This window comes from Onychomys torridus, chromosome 21, assembly GCF_903995425.1.
Source record: "Onychomys torridus chromosome 21, mOncTor1.1, whole genome shotgun sequence".
Taxonomy (NCBI): domain Eukaryota; kingdom Metazoa; phylum Chordata; class Mammalia; order Rodentia; family Cricetidae; genus Onychomys; species Onychomys torridus.
In genome coordinates, this window is record NC_050463.1 from 14,014,645 (window position 1) to 14,038,536 (window position 23,892).

The following is a 23,892-nucleotide window of genomic DNA, read 5'->3' on the forward strand; positions in this document are numbered from 1 at the left end:
AATGATGTAATAGCTTTATTAAAAGGTCTCCACAGATGACAGCTAGAATTCTTTATAAAAATGTCAAAGTACTATATGATAGTTTTAAGAAGAGGAAATGGAGAGCATGCTAAGTCAAAGATTCCATTACCTTTTAGAGGTATTGCCACATAAGAAATATTTTTGGCAATATTTTAATGATGCTAAAATTAATTCCCCACAAGAAGCCAAAATACCAAGATTTACTAAGATGGCCAAAGGCTTGTCTTTATGTCTTTACTATCTAGATAAAGACTTTGAGGCCACTTGTGAGAACATCCTGTTCACAGAACTCATTCTCATATAATGGACTGCCTTCCTTCAGGCCACACAGTATCTGGTTCCTTTTAAATGTCTTTGTCTCTTGCTGCCACAGCCTTATAGGATGGAGGCTAAGATTTCAATATGTTATTTGAAGAAGAGTATTCTAAAGCATCAATAGACAGATTAAAATTCTCCTTTCACACCTCCCTGAAGCCCAAACTTATCTCATGAACAACTTTTGCCACCATGTTTCTCAGCTGAATGGACCATACTTCTCATCATTGAGTCTTCTCCTGGGAATCATGTATTCAAGGCTTGTTCTTTGTATGTGCCCTTTGCCAATTAATGATGTCTTTTCTATTGTCCATATTGTCTGCCTTGAGGGGTTAGCTATCCACAAACCAAGTAACACTGCTTGGAGGAAATGCTGTGATTTTTGATACATCATTGAAAGGTTGTAGACATAACCAGTAATAATTCTAGCACCCATGTCTTTATTCATCCTAGGAAAGAATTATCAACTTGCTTATTATCTCTAGTAACACCTAACTCAAATCTTTTTCTGGGGACAGTAGTGAAAAATACTTTCCATAAACTACACATTCCTTGACATTACACATAAGACAAACCATGCCAGATAATAACACCATCACAAAAAAGCAGCTATGTGCTAGGCATGAAGAGATGCACATACTTACATCTATAACCTTACAAATATCTTCTTTACACATAATAACACTGAAGCTCAAAGGCATGCAGACAGGATTGGAAACCCAGTTTTCATCCATCAGGGTTGTCTCTCCACATTGATGGTGACCACATTTGGTACTTAAATTCCAAGAAATAACTTTTGGAAATGTAAATACAATTTTTGTTTAGTGAAAATATATTCCTAAATATATATATATATATATATATATATATATATATATATATATATATATAAACTGTTTAGTCCATATAATGTTACTTGTATGAACCTGATTTCAGGGCTCACTACTTGGTGTTGGATAACCAATCAAGAAAGACTATTTCTCCTGCTCTCAATATTCTTTAGTTGCCTGTATTTTTGTCCAGGGTTGAGGCTACAGGAGATTGTCCCCTTCCATGTTTGCATTATTATTCATGTCATGCTTGTTCAGGTCTTCTTTAGTCAGCTGTGTTGATGAGACTTCATGGGTGGAGCTTCTCTAACATTTCTAGGAAGCACACTCTCACACAAGACTTCCTGTTCCTCAACCTCTGTCTTGGTTACTTTTTGATTGCTATGATGAAAACACCAAGACCAAGGCAACTTATAAAAGCAAGCGTGTAATGTGGAGCTCACAGTTGGGGTGAGTCCATGACCATCATGGTGATAAGCATGGTAGCAGGCAGGCAATCCTGGCACAGGAGCAGTATCTGAGGGCTTATATCTTCATCCACAAGCATTAGAGAAAGGGAGGGAGGGAGGGAGGGAGGGAGGGAGGGAGGGAGGGAGGGAGAGAGAGAGAGAGAGAGAGAGAGAGAGAGAGAGAGAGAGAGAGAGAGAGAGAATGACAAGGGTTTTTGACACCTCAAAGCCCATCCCCAGTGACATGCTTACTCCAACAAAGCTATATACCTCCTAATCCTTCTCAAACAATTTCACCCATGGAGTCATATGTTTCAGCTATCAGGAATTGTGTTATAGATGTGTCAGTTTGAACTGAACCCCATATAATTTCTTGCTCTGTTTTGCTCCATTAGGGTTTTCTGTAATGGTCTCTGTTACAAGAAGTTCCTTTGATGATCTACACTTACCTGTGGGTACAAGGATGAATATTTAGAATGTAGTTAGAGATTATCCCAGTTTTATAAAGTGGTGGTTGTAGCTTCTCCTCTAAGATCCATGACTTGTGACTTCCCTTTTGGTGGGTGAGCCTTAAGTTCAATTAGAGAGTTGTTGGTTTTAGCCAAATTATGTATAGCACTATTGTACCCATAGGGTAATAGTGTAATGCTTGTTGATGGTTGGTGAGAAATTATTTTGGCATTTTAACTCTTGACTTCACAGTGTTCATATACAAAATTTTAAAAATCTCTTACTTGGAAAATTTTTGCCCTTCATAAAATTGAAAGTATCTGGCATCAATGCAATTGTTTGTTCTTTATTAATCCAAAGCATTTTACATGAAATTACATGAGCATAGTTGACAAAACTTATTTTTCCAACTGAGATAAAATATGCATTAAAATTTCAAGGAAAGGAAATAGATTTGAGTCCATTGAAAATGAGATTAGAATTTCCCACTCATAAGACTCAGGTTTTTTTTCCACTGGAAACGTGAGAAATTTCAGTGTGACACTCAGTCATTTTACACCATACATGAGCCATCCTCTGCTTCCTTCCTCCAAAGAACAATGTGAATCTTCACAAAGGCAGGAGGAAATTATTGTGAGAGATATAGACATTCCAGCTGCACTGCACCATTTTCTGGGTCTTTATAAATGAGATATGGGAGAAATTGTCTTAGAGAACACATTTCTGCTAAGTTCTTATTGGGGTCCTAGATGATATGCGTGCTCACACTCTTCATATCTAGAAAATGGCAAAATGTCATTCATAAGAATATGGGCTGCTTCCATTTCTTTTATTTCGGTCATCACTGTCTGCTTGTGGCCTTTCTGTTGTAGCTATGAAATCCTTTTCTGTCTTAAATGCTATACAGCTAGCACAAAAGACCTCTTTAGCATGTGTTACAACATAGTATGACCTTTAGCTTTCCAGGCTGGGCCTTGCACTTGGTTATATGCTTTTCCCTGCTGCTCTCATTTACTGCTGCTGGTTTTTGATATGATATCCTATCTCTTTGCATTGGGAAACAAATGTTGTCTGAAAGCTTTGGAAAGAAATTATTCCACATAGACAGTGAGAAAATGCTCAAGGCTGTCTTTATTTCTAATTAGTCTGATGGGACAAATCTAAAAAAAAAATTGCTTTGAATATACACACCTAGTAGGAACAAGTTATTCTACAAATTTGTGTACAAAGGAAAACTGGATGTCTCAATGGTGAGCTGTAGGAAGGAGGGACAGGAAGTGGGGAAGTTCTAACACAAGTTAGGCATATGCTCTTAGTTTCTTCTCTAAAGCACCACTGAACCTTGTAGTAGTCAGTAGTCTATGACCTTCTGTGATCACATCTGCAGGAAATTATCACTCCAGAGGCTGGAGAAGTGCCTGGATTCGCTCTTTCACAGGAGGAAGGAGCTGCAATGTCATCTGAAACATTAGTCATGAACAAAGCTTTTCCCTTCTTGGTTTCTGCCCGGTGCATTAAGTGAGGTGGCTGACAGGGACTTTGGGATGTAGCAGGGCATTAAGAAACTATTTTAAACTGTTTGTATGTTTTCTCAGGCCAGCAGTGTGAGCAAAATTAAGTGTGTACACATGTAGTATTTATAAATCATTGACATTTTAAACAATATGCTAGTAAACATTTAAAATCTTGCCAATTTGCATCATATTTTATTTAGTGATTGCTATTGTGTATACTTCCTATTTATGTCTAGTGACATAAATATTTAATCATTCATATCCCTAATTACTTTAGAAATCACATATTATTGAAAAGTATACTTATGTAAAAAATCTTTGTAATTTGAAGTTGTTGTCAATATAAAGGAAGTTATCAATTATAAACCCTCTTCATTATCAGTGTATTTTATCCAGTTATCTCACTGAAATTTAGCTTGTGATCAATGTGAAACACTTTGTATTAAATCACAGCTTCTTTGTTCTAATCCATCACTGCCTCTGAATTTCTACATTTTTCATGGTGGCAAATTTTATGGTTGTGGCACACCATCTCTGGTCTGGAATGTTGACATATACCAGGTTTCGGTCCATTGTGTCCCCAACGTGTGTGTGCCCATACAGTAGGATCCCTGAGACACATACTTGACTCAGTACATTCAGGCAGAGTTCAGCCAGTGTTTGTGAACTGACCTCTTAGTGTCAGGTTGCTAAGCTCACACTTAGCAAGCTATCAAAACAAAAACAAAAAAAACAAACAAAAAATACAGGGTTCATTTATGGAATCTAGAGAAAGCAGACAAAAAGTGCTGTCTTTTTGGAAAATGAGGCCTATCTGGAAAGGATAGATGTTTTGGTACATACTTTGGGTTATTAAGCAATGTGAGAGCAGAACTCTAGAAATGGATAGAGGAAAACCAATGCATAAGGGATGAGAATGAAGACAAAGGAACAAATATAAAGTTCCAGTAAAATGTGTTTCAGAGTTCTGTTCCTCCACTCAACAGGCAATGAAGTGCACTGTCTTTTGATGCATACCTTAGACCCTTCTCCTTCTCCAGCCTGTCTCTGGAGTGGGTCAGTGTAAAGAAGGCAGTAAATTTAGTAGATAGTTAGGATCGGGGCTTGTCTTCCAGGTTAGTTGTGTAGACAAGGAATGCTGGTACCATCTGATGCCTGGCAGAGCTTCATTGTGAAAAGAAGAAATCTAAATTCTGCTCTTTACTGGGCTCTCAGCTGTAATATGTCTTTGAATACTTTACTATTCCTCTGCTTCTGCATACTAATCTATAAAATGGAAATGGTTTATAATAGCTTTCCTGTGAATCCACAAGGATTTTTGGAAGATTGCAGCTCTCATGTGCCCAAGAGAATAATCTCACTCCAAAGTTTATAGGCAGACACTTTATAGACAAGACCATGGCATCTTTTATTATATAAGAAAGTACTTTGAGACGATACTGAGCTTTTATGATTCAGGCTGGTGAAAACCACTGCCGCCAATCGTATCTGTGCAGTGAAATAGTTTTGAAGTCATATACAGCTAATTATCCATGGTGCCATGTAAGTCCCATCATCTGTTGGAACTTCAGTTTTTCCATTGGGAATCAAAGGTACTTATGGTCTAGGCTCATTGTTGACATTGACCTAAAGAATCTATATGTGCAAGCAGGACAATTCACAAAGCACAAAATCTATCAATACATTATTCTCTGATTTCACAATGGTCCTCTATAATCTTTAATTCATATTTGAAATGTTGATTTTTTTTCAGAATACGTAAAAATACATAAAAGTTAGTTGTAAGTCTATTAGTTCATTATATCCTGTTGTTGGATGGTGGTAGGCCATCTTTAGATTCTGGCAGTTATGTGTCCATTATTCAGTGAGGGCTTTAGTCCAGAAAATAATCCAAGTCCCCAACAACTGTCACTATGAGGTCCATGATTTGTTCTGCCAGATGTTTTAGATACCAATTGTGTTTTCATATTTTTATTTAGTCAAAAGTAGGCAGTGTTGTTTATAGACCATTATTATAGTTGTTGATAAACTTTGCAAGCTAGTTTCTTTTGGGCATCAACATGCCACTTCACTTAAAGGATATATTCATTAAAATTACTTTTGGAGAAAGTCTCAGCAATATACAATTTATAGATGAGGATTCACTGAGTCCTAGATTTTGTCCCATGTACACAGTGAATTGGGGAATTGAATCACCATCAGAAATTCTCTCTGACCAAACCAACCATTAGCTCTTTATGCCATTAGAAAAAGAAAATCTCAAGTGGTGTTATTTCTTGGCCAACATGTATTTTTTACAATATAGGGACCCAGTGGGAGGTTAGATAATGGGCAAAACATAAAATACTTTTTTTCAGAGTTTGACTTGCCTTATTCTTACTTCAATGACAATTAAACAGAGCAGACAGCTAAGTCCTAGAACATGTATAGAATTGGTTAGCACTAACATCTGCTTTATAAGGTGTGTGTGTGTGTGTGTGTGTGTGTGTGTGTGTTTGCTGGAGTGTAGGACCTTGTACATGTTGATAGGCACTTAGCTACACCACCAACCCTGCTTTATGATTCTTGAACAGCAAATACCATTGCATTAACATACAATACATACTCCAAGTGGATTTAACTTACACTTAGGAATTCCTTACCATCACAATATGAACAGCATTGTGTTAAGAATAAAGCATAAAACAGTAGACAAGGTAGACATGGCCCTTGCCCCAATGAACCAACACAGTCCAGAAGCCATTGTAGAAATGTATTCATTATGTTTCTAGCTATTCCTATGGATTGCTGCAAGATCACACATTGGATTTGTGGTAATTTGGTAAAGGGACGAGGCACACAGGAAGTACTTACTTGAGAAACCTGAGCTAACCTTTAAAAAATAAATAAACTTGCCAGACTCGTGTGTGTGTGTGTGTGTGTGTGTGTGTGCATGCGTGTGTTTTCAGAGCAGACTGGCTTAGGTAACAAAATTGGAAAAGAAACCAAATGTTTAGAGGTTAAACAGTTAGTAGCCAGTGGACTTTAGAGAAGTAGTTAAGAGGTCAATTGATAGATATATTTGATGCATACCACACTTTCAAAGATGTCAGCTACAAGTGAAATATATGACAGTGTTTTCAATAGAATAGTTATTTTTTTCCCCAAATTTTGTTCCTTCATTGATGTCATTGATTTTCGCAATCCATTTACTAGGAATATTACAAGTGAAATTATACATCATTTCACTTTAGCAGTGAGAGTAACAACCACACGTGTAGCATTTAGTGAGAAATTAGGTAACAATGTTGCTTTCAAACTTAGAGCAATTTGGAAGCTATGTTAAACTTTGATTTGTCTCCCTGACCCAGGTATATTGCCTTCTCCCTTAAAATCAAGAGATCTAAGCCATCTCCCAGATATCTCTTCAAATATATATATAGTTTCAGAACTCTTTGTAATTTTTGCACAATGCTAAAAACTCATGAAATAAGAAGCTTGCAATAGAAACAAAAAATATTCTTCTCTCATTTTCTCTGTTGTCATAGTTTTCTTTGACATTGTTTGCTTTACAGTATTGCTTTCTCTATTTTTTTTCTCAAGGGTAATGCAAATTATGTGATTCTCAAGGGAAAATTATAAAAGAATGGAGATTTAAGAAGGATGTAGGAAAACGTGCATTGTTTACATTCATACAGATTATTTCTGCTACCCAATAGGTCTAAAATTATGTTTGAAATTTTCCTTCCCTTTGTTCTCTGAGTCTCATCATGAAGTTTAACACAAAGCCAAATATTTTTACTATCCAAGTCAATCTGAACTGCTGTGACAACCTCCACTAGCAAGGTGTCTTATAAACAGAAACATTATTATTTTTTTTTTTACAGTTGAGGAGGCCCAGCAATCCAAAACAAGCACTGGTAGATTTGAGGTCTGGTGGAGTGTACTTTGGGGGTCACAAATGACCATCCTCTTACTGAGTCTTTGCACAGAGAAAGGATATGGTGCTTAAGGGGTTATCAATCATAAGGGCAATAATCTGACTCAAAGGGGTTCTGTTTTCATGATTCACTCATCTCCAAACACTAACACATCGGCAATAAAGCTTCTTGATCAATATTTGAAAGATAATGGCCTGGCTGGGCATGGTAATGCACTCAGGTAATCCTACCCTGTGGAAGTGTGAGGGAGATAGCTTGCTGTGGAGTTGGAGCCAGTAGATTGCAACATACACACATTTTAGAGGGGGTATGAGCAGTCTATCTATCCATGTGAAAATGATAGTGTATAGGTTTAGTCAAAACAGGAGCTCCATGCTACTTTTCAATGAAAACGTGTTTCTGTTCTTCATTCCCTCCTGAATCCAGCAAGAACAAGAGAACTTGGCCAGTGGAGGGGATTGGTGTAAGGCCTGCTGGTCTGTGTTTGACCAACTGTGCAAGGAGAGAAGCAATGCTAACAGGTGCACTCTGAACACCCCATTTGTTCTCATTGTGACATTGACAGAGATAGGTGTTACAGATACTTCTCCCTGTCAAAAACAGTTAATATGTTTGTAATTGCAAAATGCAAAACAAGCAGGAAATAAAAGAAAAAAAGTCCAAACTTTCATGATGCAGCTTCATTGCTTGAGAACTACTTCACCAGAGAATGTATGTTATGAGTGATAGTTTCAGTGAGAATACCAATAGGTTGAGTCTACATGTGACTATCTAGAGGAAAAAGAAATTTAAAAAAAGAATCTCCACCAAGCTTTTATCAAGGAAAAGAAATATGAGAACAAATTTGCATCCTTTTTGTATTGTTTTTGAGACATGGTCTCATTCAGTCATCTAGGCTACCTTGAACCCCATTCTGTGTCCAGGCTACCTCTAATCTGCAGTAATCCATGTCCCTCATATTCTCTAGCACAAGAATTACACCTAGGGCCGCCATACCCAGCTTAACTACTGTCCTTTAACCTTTTAACAAGATCTTTTTACATCAACCTGAGACATGTGTTTAGCCTATCACCATAGTTATATTTTGTAATTTTGTTAAGTTGTAAAAACTTTGAACCCTATTAATAACCCCCAAAAGATAAATTATTCACACCTGAGTCATGTTTACAGCATCTTCCCTCCGGTGAGAAAACTTGGAGATTAAATTGTTTCTTCCATGAGTTCCATCTTCAATTTCATTGCATTTTATGTATTTTCCATGTTCCTAATACCAGCTGTCATTCTGTATCTACTTTCTTTTGCTGTCTTTAGAAGCTTTCTACAATGTTCCTTTATCATTTGTATTATGGACCAAGTCTTTTCTCTAAAAATAAATACATAAACGGACATTGGAAATTGTATATGTGCATGGTCTTTTGAAATGAGCCAGTTTATGTTCCTTGTATTGCATGTAAGCTCTAGAGAGATGTGGAACAATGGCTAAGATTAAATACAATTAAAAAATAAGAAAATTCTTTATGTTTTAAAAGTAAATATCACCATAAATTTTGAAAACAGTAACACATCTTATTTCTTGTTTTCTAGTTTTATAACATCTTTGTAGCATATTATTTGAATAATATGTTTCACTACATAAAAGACGCACATATGTATGTTTAATATAATACCTAGTAAATTTTTTTTGCTTGTTCATAATTAGTCAAAGTTGAACCATTAATAGAACACTTATTATTCCCTAGTTTTAAAGCAAGTACATTACTTAAAATAATATACTTCAACTACTTCTTTCCCTACACAGCTTCTCGTGATAATCATAAAGTTAGGATGAAAAAGCTAGCCCTCGGAATCCTGAACATTTTGAACTCTTTTACACACAATATTAGAAGCAGGACTGCATCATTGATGAAACATGATCACCAAAGTGCTCTACTGTGCTCTTCTTGTAGTTCAGGCGCTAGGAAGATGAAGCAGCCGGATCACTTGAGCCCAGAGTCCCCTGATTGTAAGACACAGCACTGTCTCTCTATTCTGTTTAGCATTGTGTTCACCATATTACTAGTGTTCAGAAAAGCTGAATTTTTTGCCTAGTATTAGTACAAAAAAGTAAAATAAATATGCATTTAATTGTAGCGAATACCATATCATTTTTTACCTGTTATGTTTACAAAGAATGGCATGTCATTTTATTTCAAATTTTCTTTTTATTAAAGATGCTGCATGAACTTACTGGCATCTGATGTTCAGGATGTTGGAGTTTATGATCTCCTCTACTCAGCTGCCTTTCTTCAAATTATCTTACATTTTCACTCCTGTCTTCATTACCTTCTCTGTTTTGTAAATTGTTTTCATTTTCAGTCATTTACTTGACCTGAGGTTTTCACTTATAAGCCATGTTTATGTTCTTATTTTAGTTGAATCTCAAAGAACTTCTCAAACAGATATTGAGTTCATTGGGGCCCTATCAATTATATTACTACAGATAGATTCAGTCAAAGCTGGAAGGACAAATTGCATGTATTCACATATTTCATGTGTCCTTTTCAACTCATTATAAAAGAATATATCTTATCTTATTTAGGATCTTTCCTCTAACCTTCTTGCACAACTAAAAACTATGCTTTCTTGTTATATGACATTGGGCACACTTAAATAACAAATTGATTGATTGTATAGATCAGTAAAAATCCATAAAATAGATGAAGATTTAAGCGAAGTGTGCATTTCCCCCACCCCCTTTGGAAAGTACAAAGGGAAGCTTACTACGTATGGCTTATTTTCTGGACACAATGATCCACTTCACTTTCTTCTAAATGTCCCTGGCTTGCCAGTGTTGGTCGACATGATTCCATAAGACTGTGAGAACTGGAACCAAGATTCCTTTCTTTATTCATGATGGGATTTTGTGTGATGAGTATTGTGAAAACAATGGAGAAACAGTAAACACTACATAAATTTGACTTTGTGCTACTTCAGAGTTACAAGGAAAACTATTAATTGAATAGGTAACTTCAAAGGCTAATGCCAGTTTCTGAGGTGTGTGTTTCAGGAGCTGTGAAGTAGGCAGTCAAACAGTCTAACTTGAAGATATCATGGAATGCGTTCTGAAAAGCAATGTGTTTGCCAAGATGATTCTATTAATGAGTGAGGTTTGGCTAGAAAAGCTAGGGAAGAGGTAGGCGAGGGGAAGTGTCTCAAATGAGAACGGGAGGAACACTTGTGTATCTCAAAAGAGCAGGGCAAGGAATGATGACCGTAAGATGGAGCTTAAATGAAGCAGTGGGGATAGTATGGGGCCTGAGAGTGCCCAGTACATCACTAAAGAGGGAAGAGGTTCTCCTAAAGACAGTGGTAAAGGTTTTCTGGTATGCTTAAGTATGAGTTGGTATGTGGAGAATTAATTGAATTTATTGCAGAGAGATACAGGAGGATGTTAAAGATGGTCAGAGTAATTAAGAGGGATGTACAGAACTGTTTTTGGATGATGCCTGAGGAGATGTGGGTCACCAGAGACAATGGGAAAACTCTAGTATAAAAATCAACTTAAGGGACCATGTAAATCATAAAGTCATGAGGAAAGTTATGCCAATGAGAACTGCTATATAGGCTAATAAGGAAGTCCACAGAGAAAATGATATGTGTTTTGAAAAATATTTTCTAGTTACCTTTCAATTTAGGCATGTAAAAACATAATCATTATACAAAATCACATAGTTCCTCAATAGTCATATTGCCCTAGGACAGGAAATATTAAGCTATTGCATATTTCTATAGTATACATATACACACACACTAAAAGAACACAAACTGTGAATACATTTTAAAAATAGAGTTTGAATTTTTTTGCTATGTATATCATTTTTAAAAGATAATCAGTTTATCAAAAATTAATTTCTACATTATGAAATACAACTTTACATTTAAATGATTACATGGTCTAGAGAAATACAGCTCAATGTTTTCATTCAGTATATATTTGGCTCAACCATGTTTGCATTTTAAATTGAATATTAACATGTGAAATATTTTCAGTCACATTGACATTTGAATAATAGGCTCATTGTAATGATCTAAATGATAGTTTTTCCCTCTTTTTCCAAAGGTGTCTGAGCTATGTTAGGGTAGATTTATTATGGTAAGTATAATACATCACATTAGCATAGAAAGTGAAAGCCCCTTATAAATAATTATAAATCTGAGAGGAGGGTGTATTTGTTTTCTTCTCTGGCAAAACACCTCAGTCATTCTACCCAAGGAGCACCATAATTTAAGGTTTCTTTCAACTCTTAATCCTTACTCAAGCTATTGCTAAAATGTCTCACCTCCAAATCCTATTCTACCTAATTTTAATGAAATAGAAAGACTTTTCTTCCAATATACTCTACTGAGTACTGACAGCAGCAAAGACTCATTTTAAGTGCTTTATAGATCAAGGAAACACTCGTCTATTTGCAAGCTTGATTCAAGGTCAGTGTGAACAGTGTTTGTAGCAGACAATGTTTTCTTTTCAGAGACACAAGGCTCTCATTTAGTTCAGCTCTGTATGTAGCTAAGAGTCAGTGTTTACAGCTTCATTTGTCCCTTAAGCTCTTACACCTTTTCAAAAGAGGATAACTCAATAGTAAACGGGTGTTTGAGTAGATGAAGACTGAAATATAATTTCTTCAAATGCTCTATGCTTCAGCATGTTAGGCTTTAAATGAAACTGAAGGACACTCAACTCAAAGTCACTCTTGTCAAAGCCTTTCCTAACTCACGTTTGGATAATATGAGATGTAATCTCTTATGATGCACAAGTGATTGATAAACCAGTTTTGGTGGAATGCACAAGAACTGTTTGGACTTTGTGGTTTCTTAAATGAAATGATAAGGGAATATGAGGTCTTAATAGGGAATAAAGTATGCTAGGCCTATTTGAGATGCTTCGGTGTGCCAAAGGCGGTGTTAAGTTTGGTGTTCATAAATTACCAATCTGGAATAAGAGGTTGAATGTATTTTGAAAACTTAAACCTGTTGTAGCTGAACATGTTTAACTAGTTAATAAGAAACATCAAAAAGACAAAACCCTGAGGTCAAGGGTCATTTTTTTGTAAAGCGATTATATGCTGTTTAAATTGGTTGTTCGGGTCGGTCTATAACATAAGTTTAATAACCTAGCTCAAATGCAGATTTCTAATTTTCAATTAACGTAGGAATAATTTTGTTTGCTAAAATAAAATAAATGAATGAATGACAAGTCTGAGACATGAAATGTTCTAGGTAGAACTTTTTAAAATTCCAAATTTCAAAAAATCATGTGGCAACTGTATAGCTCAAGCTTTAAGTATTAACTTTTAACCTTTGACCTTACAGATTTTAACCAATGAAATGTCTCTTTAAACTTTAAAGGAAACAATGATAACGAGCGCCTGGCGATTGCTAGACAGCGAATTCCATATCGACTTGGTCGAGTAGTTGATGAATGGCTACTCGACAAAGGTAAAAACATTGATTAAAACTTCAAATAAAACAATAATTTGAACATAACCAAGTAGTACTTCATTGTAACACTAATAAACATAAAAAATAAATTTTCCGTAAAACTAAATTAAAAACAAATTTAAAACAGTAAAATGTAGATAGTAATATTTGCATACCTTGTATAATAATTTCTATACATTTTTAGAAGTACCAACGGTTTAATAATCTTACCCAGTTAACTTAAGGTTAAAGGGACTGTTAAATATAATCCACTAACTCAATCTATGAAGGTACTCAGAGCAAGCATTAACCAAAAATGATAAATCGTTTATAGATTATATCCATGTTCCAGCCTCTAAATTATTAACTAAAACATATGTAGTTCGGATATCTTTATCATGGTCCTGAAAAAAAAAAACTCTTTGTTTAAACTCTAGGAATCTTAAATAGTGGGCAATATGGATTGCCAGTCAAAATGAAGTCCCTTTAACGTTTGGAAGCTTCTGAGACCATTTGGGAACAAACCTAATTAAAACTGAACTTAAAGTTGTATGCATGCTTTATGAGCGGAGGGGACTCTGCTCACCCTGGAGTCTCCATTTGATGATAATGGTACTGTTGCTAGGACTGTTTGATGGAAATGTGCCATGATTTCTCCATTGGTTTGTGTATCATTCCTGAAGCCGCTTTTTACATCTGAAGCTATTTTTTTTTTTTTTCATTTTATTTTGTTCTGTTTTGATAGACTTGCTGAAAGCCAATCAGAAAAAAAATTTTTGGAACTTTTTTTGACTCTGACAATTTCAATGTAAACCATTCATTTCCTTTCAGTGTGATTGCCAGAAAATAGAATAATTGAAATAACAATGGATTGTTGCCTTCCAAAAAAAAAATAAACTTTTCTAAAGAATAGCATATAGAGTTGTATGGGCATTACGTGAATTATGAAAATTTTTACAATAAAATGTAAAATTAGACTTTAGCTCCTACAGATTAGTTTACTTCAGAGGTGATTTTAGGATAACAAATATTTGAAATGTTAGATATATCATACTTTTTAAATTCAGCAATTTAAATTTGAGAGACCAACAATAAGCTCTTGAGGCAAAGGAAAAGGGGATTCATTAAAAACTGATTTGTTATATATGTTTGATTGGTCTTTTAGCAAAAGCACTACATTAATAATATGTTGAAAATTTATAAGTATTTGCCAGTAATTATGCATTTCATGGACACCTCATTTCTAAGCAATGAATTATGAGTCAAACGCCTCTCTTATAGTTTATTGCTCTCATTATCCACCCCATAAAAGATCTGTTTTATCATCCTTTGTAGAATGTAGAGTTCACAATCAACATTTTTGCATGTATGTAATATTATTTTTACAGGGCGTCAGCTCACAATCTTCAATAGCCAAGCAACCATAATAATTGGCGGGAAAGAGCAGGGCCAGCCCTTCCAGGGCCAGCTCTCTGGGCTTTACTACAATGGCTTGAAGGTTCTGAATATGGCAGCAGAGAATGATGCCAACATCGCCATAGTGGGGAATGTGAGGCTGGTTGGTGAAGTGCCTTCCTCTATGACAACTGAGTCGACAGCCACTGCCATGCAGTCAGAGATGTCCACCTCAATCATGGAGACCACCACAACCCTGGCTACCAGCACAGCAAGAAAAGGAAAGCCCCCCACAAAAGAGCCTGTCAGCCAGGTGAGCATGCATGCCATCCTTTCATTCTGGATCTATACTCACAAAAGTGGCCTTTTCTGCACATGTGTCTTTACCAAACAGGATTTTGTTTCTGATCTTGTGTGCACGCTTCTCTTGGAAACTGTGTATGTGATCCATCTTCTATGAATATGAGCTGTGTGGATGTTGTTGAGAAGTCTATACACACACACACACACACACACACACACACACACACACACACACACACACACACACACACACACACACATACAAAGGCTCTGTATTGGTTTGGTAGTTGCTAGCTTGATTTGACAGCCTTGGTTTAGCACATATTGATGGGGGAGGATCTGCAATTTATGCAGAAACTTTAATTTCAAGGTTAACAAACAAGTAAATTAATGGCATATTTGAAAAGCTTTGTTTATATAAGCTTAGCATTTTATCAAAATAAAAGAGGTTAGGTGTGTGGATTTCATGAGGAATGATGAGCCTATTTTATGTTTATGAGGTCTCATTGGTTGTCTGAGGGTGAAGAAGATGTGAAATATACTACCAAAAACTGTCTTGAATGAAGATATTTTGTATTATATGTAATAAATTAATGAAGTAATTAAACAGAATTCATGTTAATGAGTTTATTATTAAGTTCTGCATCTGCAACTTTTGAAAATAAAATTATTAAATGTAACATTGGTAGAGTTGGCAGGTTTATAAATTTAGTGGCAAAATTCTTACTGATCGCCTAGATAATGTGTTGATTTCATCATTGGCATTCCATGCTGTGGAAATGCTATTAAGTGATGTTAGATCCTTATTGATATTTGTAGATTTTGCACATATCAAGTTGTTAATTCTTTTAGAATTTTGTAGAGTTTTTTTTTGTGGTTCAAGATTGGTGGCTTCATTTTGCTTTTATTAATGAATGCCTTCCATAGTTGCCATATAATGATTTTTCAAATATATGATCCTTACTTACCTAGGAAACTGTATTTCAAAGAAGAAACTAATGACAACGGTCATTTTAAAAACTACTTTGGGATCAGGAGTTTGAAAGAGATTATCAAATTTAGAAAGAAAACACTAGATAGCAAGCTCTGTGTATGTGTGTTAGTACTCAATCGTTTTGTTAATATGTGTTTCAAAGGAAAAGGAAAAATGTGTGCTGATTTTTTACTTTGAATAATATGGAATGAAATGAATAAGAAAGAAAAAACCGAAGTACTAATAAGGTGAAGAAGAAAATTGACCACTTGAAATATAAATTTATAATGTGGTACAGTGCTACATTGTATGTTTTATAATAATATGAAGCTATTTTATCTCATTTGGATTTTCTTCCTTATTTGCATCTGGCTAGTAAGTAAAGTGCTGTCTCATATGACACACTCCATTATGTATTTATCTGGGCATGTGGACATAAGCAACTGTTGCTACCTCATGACATTAATTTTGGTTGGAATACTTACTTTGGAGAACATTGTGTTGTTAGTTTATCTGTACTGTGTTTAGTTGATGATATTTCTGATGGTACAGCACTCGGCTCCTTGGATAAAGACTAGTGTCTTTAGACAGATTCATGTCTGGTCATGCTACTGGGTAGTCTTTACTTGCACTTCATTTAAAAGTTCTTGTTCAGTTGATGGTGACCAATTTGCCAAGGTGAATCTGAAATAGGGAAAATTAAATGTAAAACATTTAGTAAAATATTTCCTTTACATAAAATAGTTCCTGAGAAAGTATTCAAGTGTATTATTTGGGGTTGGAAATGTCCCTGTAAATACAGTTTAAGGTAGTTCAATATTTTTATTATTAAGCCTGTATCACTTTTAATTAAGTAGCTAAGATTCCTACATAAACTTGCAGGTGTTTCAAAAGAAGGAACAATGACAATCATTATTTTAATGTAATTTATCAAATAATATCTGCTGTCTATAACAAAATCTAAATGTGCAGATAAACTCTTTGATTTAAAAGACAAATACATAGTCAGCAGCATTTTATAAAATTAATTAATCCAAAGAGAAAAGGCTTAAGTACTTGTTAATTACCAGGAAGGACTCTTTCATGCTATTCCAAGTTCAAGGGCAGGAGTTAGTTGTTTCTAGAAGTAAAGAATCTAATTAGTAATTACCTGGTTCATTTGAGGAGATATTGAGTTAAGTAAAAAACTACTGTCTTCACTTAAAAGCAGATATTTTAAATCTTTAATATTTTCACAGAGCAATAACAACAATTAAATAATTTATATTAATATATTACCGATCAGCTGTTACTGATATTCAGTGGGAGCAGTCTCGTATTTAGAAATATTTTTGAAATGCTTTTATAGCCACATGTGTATGATTTAGGGTAACAATTAAGCATACACTATGAAGGAAGGAAAATCACTCTGAAAGAAAACAAATTGTTTTAATGATAGGATAATTTGTTTCAATTTTTCATCTCAGAATTGAATTTTTAATTGTCCTATAAATACAAAGACATTATTGATAGATGGATGATATATATAGAGAGATGATAGATAAATAGATGATATATAGATATCAGTGTTTGATACAAAATTATACAAGTATCTTAAAATTTTAATAATGAGTGATTTATAATACAAATTCCAACTCTGAAAACTTCGCCTACTTTTGAAAGGTTAGGTGAAACATCTGTCCTTAAACTTTGTCCACAGTGACCACATCTGCTTGCTTTGATCCAGTCCTCACTAAATTGTGTACCAAAGGGGTCATTCCATTTTTCAAGAGCCACACTCCACTGTTTTTTCAGTCAAAGCGTATTTTCTTCAGTGATAACACTGAGCCACTTATGTGACAATGACAGCATAGCTAGAGGTGGTGGCATGTTTTAGAACTGTGGAAACAGATTTTTTGTCCCCCAGAATTAAATTGGATTCATTTCAAATAGATGATATGACATTTGTTCAGGTATCCTGCAGGGCAAGGACTGGGTGAGAAATGCATTTCAGGTTTCACAGAGTCAGTGAATAGAGGAGTGCTCAGAATATCATCTGCAAAACGCCATCTATTCCTACTTATAAGTAAATATGCTTTAAGAGATAAAAAGACAGAGTTTTTTCTTCTGAGTGATGATAAGTTTTCATATTGATTTCTTAATCTTATATGGTTTAGACTAATAAAATAGTACAGATGACTACCCAAGATGAAATGGCTTACCTTCTACAGGGGTTGTATAATATTTATGTATTTTGTTTTACTGGAATACTTAAGTCAAACTATCTCTCACCAACCTTCTGAAAGCCTATTCACACAAAAGAAAAAATTAGCACAATTCATTTTTAGAATGTAGAGAGCCATTTGGTCTTGGAGACTGCCATGCAAAAAATTTACATGCTAATTGCTGTGTCCTGTTCTGAATAACTTATTCATGGACCTTTGTGTAAACGACTGGAAGGAAAACATCCAAGAATCTTAACCTTTTTCTGATTTTTTAATTAATTAATTTATTTATTGCTAATGTGCAATTTCCTTGAAGATCAATATTATGACTTTCTTCTCTGGAATATTTCTTGGTATTACTGAAATATTCTTGGAATATCCGTTGGTATTTTCTGCTCTTTCCTTCAAAATTATTTTACAAACTATATGAAGAATAGATAATTCGGAACCTTAGTGATTTTTTTCTTATAGAAAATATGGTATAATAGAAATAGCATATCAAATCAGAGACAGTGTTTTATTTTGAACACAAGCAGCCACACTGTCCTCTGATTTGAAAGAGACTGATTAACCTTCCCTCATGTTGGTGTTTTCGCCACTCTGTAATAAATGAGTTACTAGGAGTCTTTGGAGCTCTTCTCCGTTGTTAATTTTAGTTGACTCTAGTCCTGATATGCTTAATTAGTTCCTCTCATCATTATTTAACAAAGCATAGATTTACCCCTTTCTTTTTGAAAGGACAGCCACACTTCCCAGTTGCCACTAAGAACTCCCATGTTTACCCATTACTTTATGTAATTAATAAGAGTAGCTCTTCTTGGCTCTCAGAAACTTTTATTTCAATATATAAACTGTATTGTACTGTGCTTTTCTCTTACATATATAAAACTTACCTTGGCCAGAGAATCATACTTCCTAATAGTAAATATTGAACCTCATTCTATATGTACATAGCTCAAGCTGGTTATTGTATCTTGACTTGATTTTTAGAATCCAGGACCTTTTCATTTTATTTCAAAAGTAAAATCTTCAGAAAGTAAAGAAAACAATGCTTTGAGAGATTTTGGTTTGGTTTCTTTTGTGTTGGAAGAGTGTATTTCAAACAATTCAGAAAATATTACAGATCGAGACAGATTCGCTCCATATAGATAGACTGTCTTGGAGCCATTCTGAGGCTCCAGGGTGAGATTTTTCCAGGTGAAGTTAGTACATCTACTCAAGGCAAAGGACTTCCAAGAGCTGAAGTCTTAGTGATAGGTTGTCAGAGAAGTGCACACTTCCCATCTGTCACTGACACTTACCACTCACTCAAGTTTTTTATGAGAAGAAAGGCAATTAGTTTTCAAGTGGGGAGAAATGGTTAATGTCTTGCATACTACTGTTGCTTCTGTGAAGCTTTTAGCTATTCATGAAAAATGAATACTATTTGTTTGAAAACTATAAGCACATATTTCCATGAATAATATCTAGAGTTAACAAAATACATTTTGTAACTCCCAAGAACAAAATTTTATTTTTATTAAAAATATTAATTAACCTTTGCTGTGGCTTCATTATTTAAAAAATAACAGTGTTACTTATAATTATGCATGTTCCTGATAACCATTTTGCATTTTTAGACTACTGGTGGCATGAATAATTAATTTTAGCTTTCTAACCCAATCGTTCTGCTGAATTCCTTTAAATTAATGTACAATTTTACAGCAAGCTTTAGTGCATGTTTGAAAAAACACACTTAGGTAGAGATTTTAAAGGATATACAAAACCATGTTCTCTGAAACTAATGGTGCCTATTGAGAAAAGTATAATTCATTTTTTTTTAAATTGTGGGTAAGCAGTTGCTATTTGGAAGGTGTTTTTCTCCCTCCTTGCAGGCTAGCAAAAGTATCAAAGGTGTACATTTTTAAAAGTTTTATTTTAAGACCACTATGTATAGAGCATCACCTTTGGGGTCTGGATGTTTGAATGGATGAAAAGCTATTCTACTGGCATATGCAAGCCTAGTCTTGAGATATCTTCTGATAAGGCTGGACCTAGGCAATACGTAAAGTCATTCATAAGCTTACTAACGCAATATAACACAATTGCACATCAGTTACAGATACTAGTCTAGTCACTGGAAATCCAGCATTGCACAAAATTAGACTTTTTTTTTTTGCAGAAAACTTGCATTGTAGTTGAGGAAGATGAACAGCAAACAAGCAAATGAATGGGATGTCAGATGTCATAGAAGAAAATTATTGGAGAGTCCTGAGTGAATGCTTATGGTTGTAGAAGCCAAAAAAGAAGTGGAAATTCTTTTGAATAAATGAGTTTAAGGTGATTGTTTATGAAGGTGTCAGTTATCAAAGAACACTTGCATGTTGTTGTTAAGACATACCCTGAGATCCAGAGCTTTGCAACTTCTCTGAATTGTTCCAATCGTGGCGAATCGCTCAGTTAAGGACCTAGACGCCAGGGGAAGTAACAAAAGAGACTCCAAGATATCTCTGTCTACTCATAGCCTGTGTCCTCTGACTTCTAATTATCTTAGTTAAGTCAGAAGTGTAACCCAATCCTCGGGTATGTGTGCATTTGAGGATGATGCAGAAGTTAAAGAGGTATGGTATGATATTATTCCTTCTCACCTGTGGGAAATGGAGGTAGATGGAAGCTACATAGCTCAGTGCTGCCTACCTCCTCCTGCTTTTGATGGCATTAAAAAAAATTATTTATTTAAATTTTTTTCTTTTTACATATCAACCACTGTTCCCCCCTCCCTCCCCTCCTCCTACTCCCCCCACCTCCTCCATCCCACCCTCATTCACTCCTCATATGGCTGTCTTCTATTCTAAGTATTTTAAGGAGAATTTTTCTTTTGCCATTACACATGATTTCATCTTAAAACCCAGTTTTATCTATCTATGTATTTATTTATCTATCAATCTATCTATATCTATCGGCCTATCAATTTATCTTCTATATCTATCTGTCTATCTATCTATCTATCTATCTATCTATCTATCTATCTATCTATCTACTTATCTAGTTATTTTCTATATCTGTCAATCTGCCCATCTATCTTATCTTATCTATCATTATTATTTATCCATCTGTCACTTATCTGTCATCTATCATCTATTTATCTTTCTATTATCTCTCTCTCTCTTTTTCTCTGTCTGTCTATCTATCTGCCTGCCTATCTATCTGCCTGCCTATCTATCTATCATCTATTTATTTATTTGAGAGGAAGGTGGTAGGGATAATACACCATGTGCCAGGGAAACACTCCACCACTGAACTTATTTCATTGCTTTTTAAAACATTTATCTGAGATAAATAAATATAATTTATAAAGTGTGACACCTGATGAAGCTTTGATAGTATTTAAAGTAAATAACATTGACCTTTAGTTCTTATTCTAATAAATAAACACCTTGCCTCCTTTAATTTTTAGCCATAATTATTGTAGATTTCACCCACATATCAAATTATTGTTTTGAAAATTCAAACCTAAGTACATCATTTCCTACACTAAGCCATCTAAACTTATAAAGGGCAGATCCCTGACAACATTATCCATAGCCTGCTTCTTGTTTACAACCTGAATGGTTCATTTCTGCCTTCTGTCAAGATCCTACTGCACTATGCACCTGCAAAGTCATAGTACCTGCCAATCTCTTCCCTTTGCAGCTCTTCTCCACACCCTCCCCTAGGCTCATTGACGTCTCATTCTCTGCATCCTTATGGATAAGTTTTGTGAATTAACATTCTATTTCACAAGTCTACAAATCATGGTCTCTTTTACTTACTGACTGATCATAGTACTTGATGCATTGATTTGAATGACTAAATCAATGAATCGTCTAGCATCTCTATCATTCCACATTTGTAATTAAAATCATTTTTCATAGAACAAATATGAAATACCCCATATCAGTCCCTTTGAACAGTATCAGATTTTTCAAGCTGTGTCCTATTTCATTAATTGTATTTCCTTTGTGTCTAACATTAACATATTAAAAACAGTGAAATCAACTATAAATATTTATATGGCCCTAAAAGATAAATACCTTTCTCTAATTACTGTGTTAAGAAGACAAAATAGGAGACCTAGTGTCCTTGAGTCCTGAATTTCCCCTTGGGCTCTGAGTTTTACTAATATTTCCTTCAAAATATGGAATACTAGCTAAGTTATACCTAAGACCCCATCTCTGAAAGTTTATAATTCTTCAGTTCTATGACTCAGTTTCAGAAGGGTGAATTTTGATATTTTCTGGCCATTTTCAACATCACGCTAATTTCATGTTTGCACAGTTCTATAGTTTCTACAAACATGTTTTGTGCAGATCAGTAGGCTCCACAGAACACTAGGGAGATACTACATGCCTGGGTCATAGATTTGGAAATAGAACCCTTAGAAATGTGAGCAGTTTGCCTAAGATCATTCCAAAAAAAAACTCTTAGAGCCTTGACATGTTGTATTACTTCCCATGTAGGTCTTTGGGCATTGCTTATAAATATGATTCATGCTGTAGTTGGAGGAAGGGCTCACAAAGCCCCATCTGTAACTTAAAATCTATAGGAAGCTGATGGCATTTGGGAGAGGGAGTCATTAGAGCTCCAATGGGTTGTCCCTGTTCCAGTGGGTGGCCTTATATCCACTCACTTATGCCCAACACTAATTACAGTGGGTTTGAAAAATACAGCCATGGATTTTTGGAGGGAGGTGTATTGAGTAGGCTCTAAGAAAAGGTAGAGTAGGGAGCAAGGGACAGACAAGATCAAAATACATTGTGTGTGTAGGAAAATCTCAGCAAATAAAAATTTAAAATAGAAAAAAATTATGGGCACCAAAAAGGATAAGATGACGAATCCCATGATTCAAGGCAGTTTTGCATGATTTTTTAAAGGAGCAGGATAACATAGGGGTCAAGGATTCCAGTGTACCATGCTAAATACCAACTTCCCTTATACCAAGCATACAATGTTCCTTAACCTCACAACATTCTAACTTCCTGCATATGTAATTGACAGATTAACTGCATAAGTTTATTGTCAGGATTACATGACTCAACATAGGATAAGAACCATATCAAACTGTGGTTATATAAGCAATTTTACTGCCAATAAATGAAATTTTCATGTTACTCATCCTAAAATATAAATTAATTAAAATATTTTGGTTAAGTGCTTAGCACATATTATTGATACTGCATGACAGTTATGTTTGAAAAGTATTCCTCAGTAAAAACAAGGAATTAAATCATCTTTATAACCTTGACAGCTAGTTTCCTTTTTTTTTGAAATTAACTGAATTTTTTTTCTGAATCAAAGCATTGAATGTGTGGAATGTGCAAAGCTAAATTCTCTTTGGAATAAAATGGCATTGTTCCTACAGGAATGTGAGGATGAGAGATGAGCATAGTAAAGAGTTGATAATGATGCCAGCTGCCTTAGTTACTATTCAATTGCTGTGAAGAGACACTATGACCAAAGGAACTTATAAAATAAAGCATTTTAACTGGGGGCTTACTTAAAGTTTCAGAGGGTGAGTCCATGACCATCATGGTGGGAAGAAGAGCAGACAGGCAGGCAGGAATGGCCATAGAGCAGTAAATGAGAGCTTATATCTTAGCCTCAAACAGTAGACACAGAGAGAGACAGAGAGTGTGCTTTATCCAGGTGTGGGCTTTTGGAATCTCAAGGTCCACACACCCTCCAACAAGGCCACACCTTCTAATCCTTTCCACCAACTGCAGACCACACATTCAAATATATGCACCTATGGGGAGTCATTCTTATTCAGACTTCTACACAGAGTGTTGTCATTGAGAGTTAGTGTTGTGGGGGGAGGTCTCCAACGCAAGATATACAGCAATGTGGGCATACTTTTATGGTGAATCACTGACCATTGATCTCATACACTTCTTAACCCTTCCTTTCTACCTGTCAGCCTCAAGTTACTAAGGACCAGGCATTCTGTAAGTGCCTGGTAACTGGTTCCTAGTTATTAACAGACAAAGTGATGCCCAGTGTAGTTCTGGATCTTGAACATATTACTACAGTATCTATCTCAATA

The 23,892-nt window shown here is 35.1% G+C and overlaps 1 protein-coding gene across 29 annotated transcripts in view; it reads left to right on the top strand.

Moving 5' to 3' along the window:
* Nrxn1 (neurexin 1) overlaps window positions 1-23,892 on the top strand; it is a 1,060,385-nt gene that overhangs the window by 918,922 nt on the left and 117,571 nt on the right. For 19 of the 29 annotated variants that reach the window (XM_036170770.1, XM_036170774.1, XM_036170779.1 and 16 more), the window contains 2 exons: window positions 12,885-12,974; window positions 14,345-14,664. In XM_036170770.1, coding sequence (XP_036026663.1) covers window positions 12,885-12,974; window positions 14,345-14,664 — 410 coding nt within the window. The remainder of the gene's footprint in view (window positions 1-12,884; window positions 12,975-14,344; window positions 14,665-23,892) is intronic. The other 10 variants (XM_036170788.1, XM_036170790.1, XM_036170792.1 and 7 more) reach the window with 1 other exon arrangement.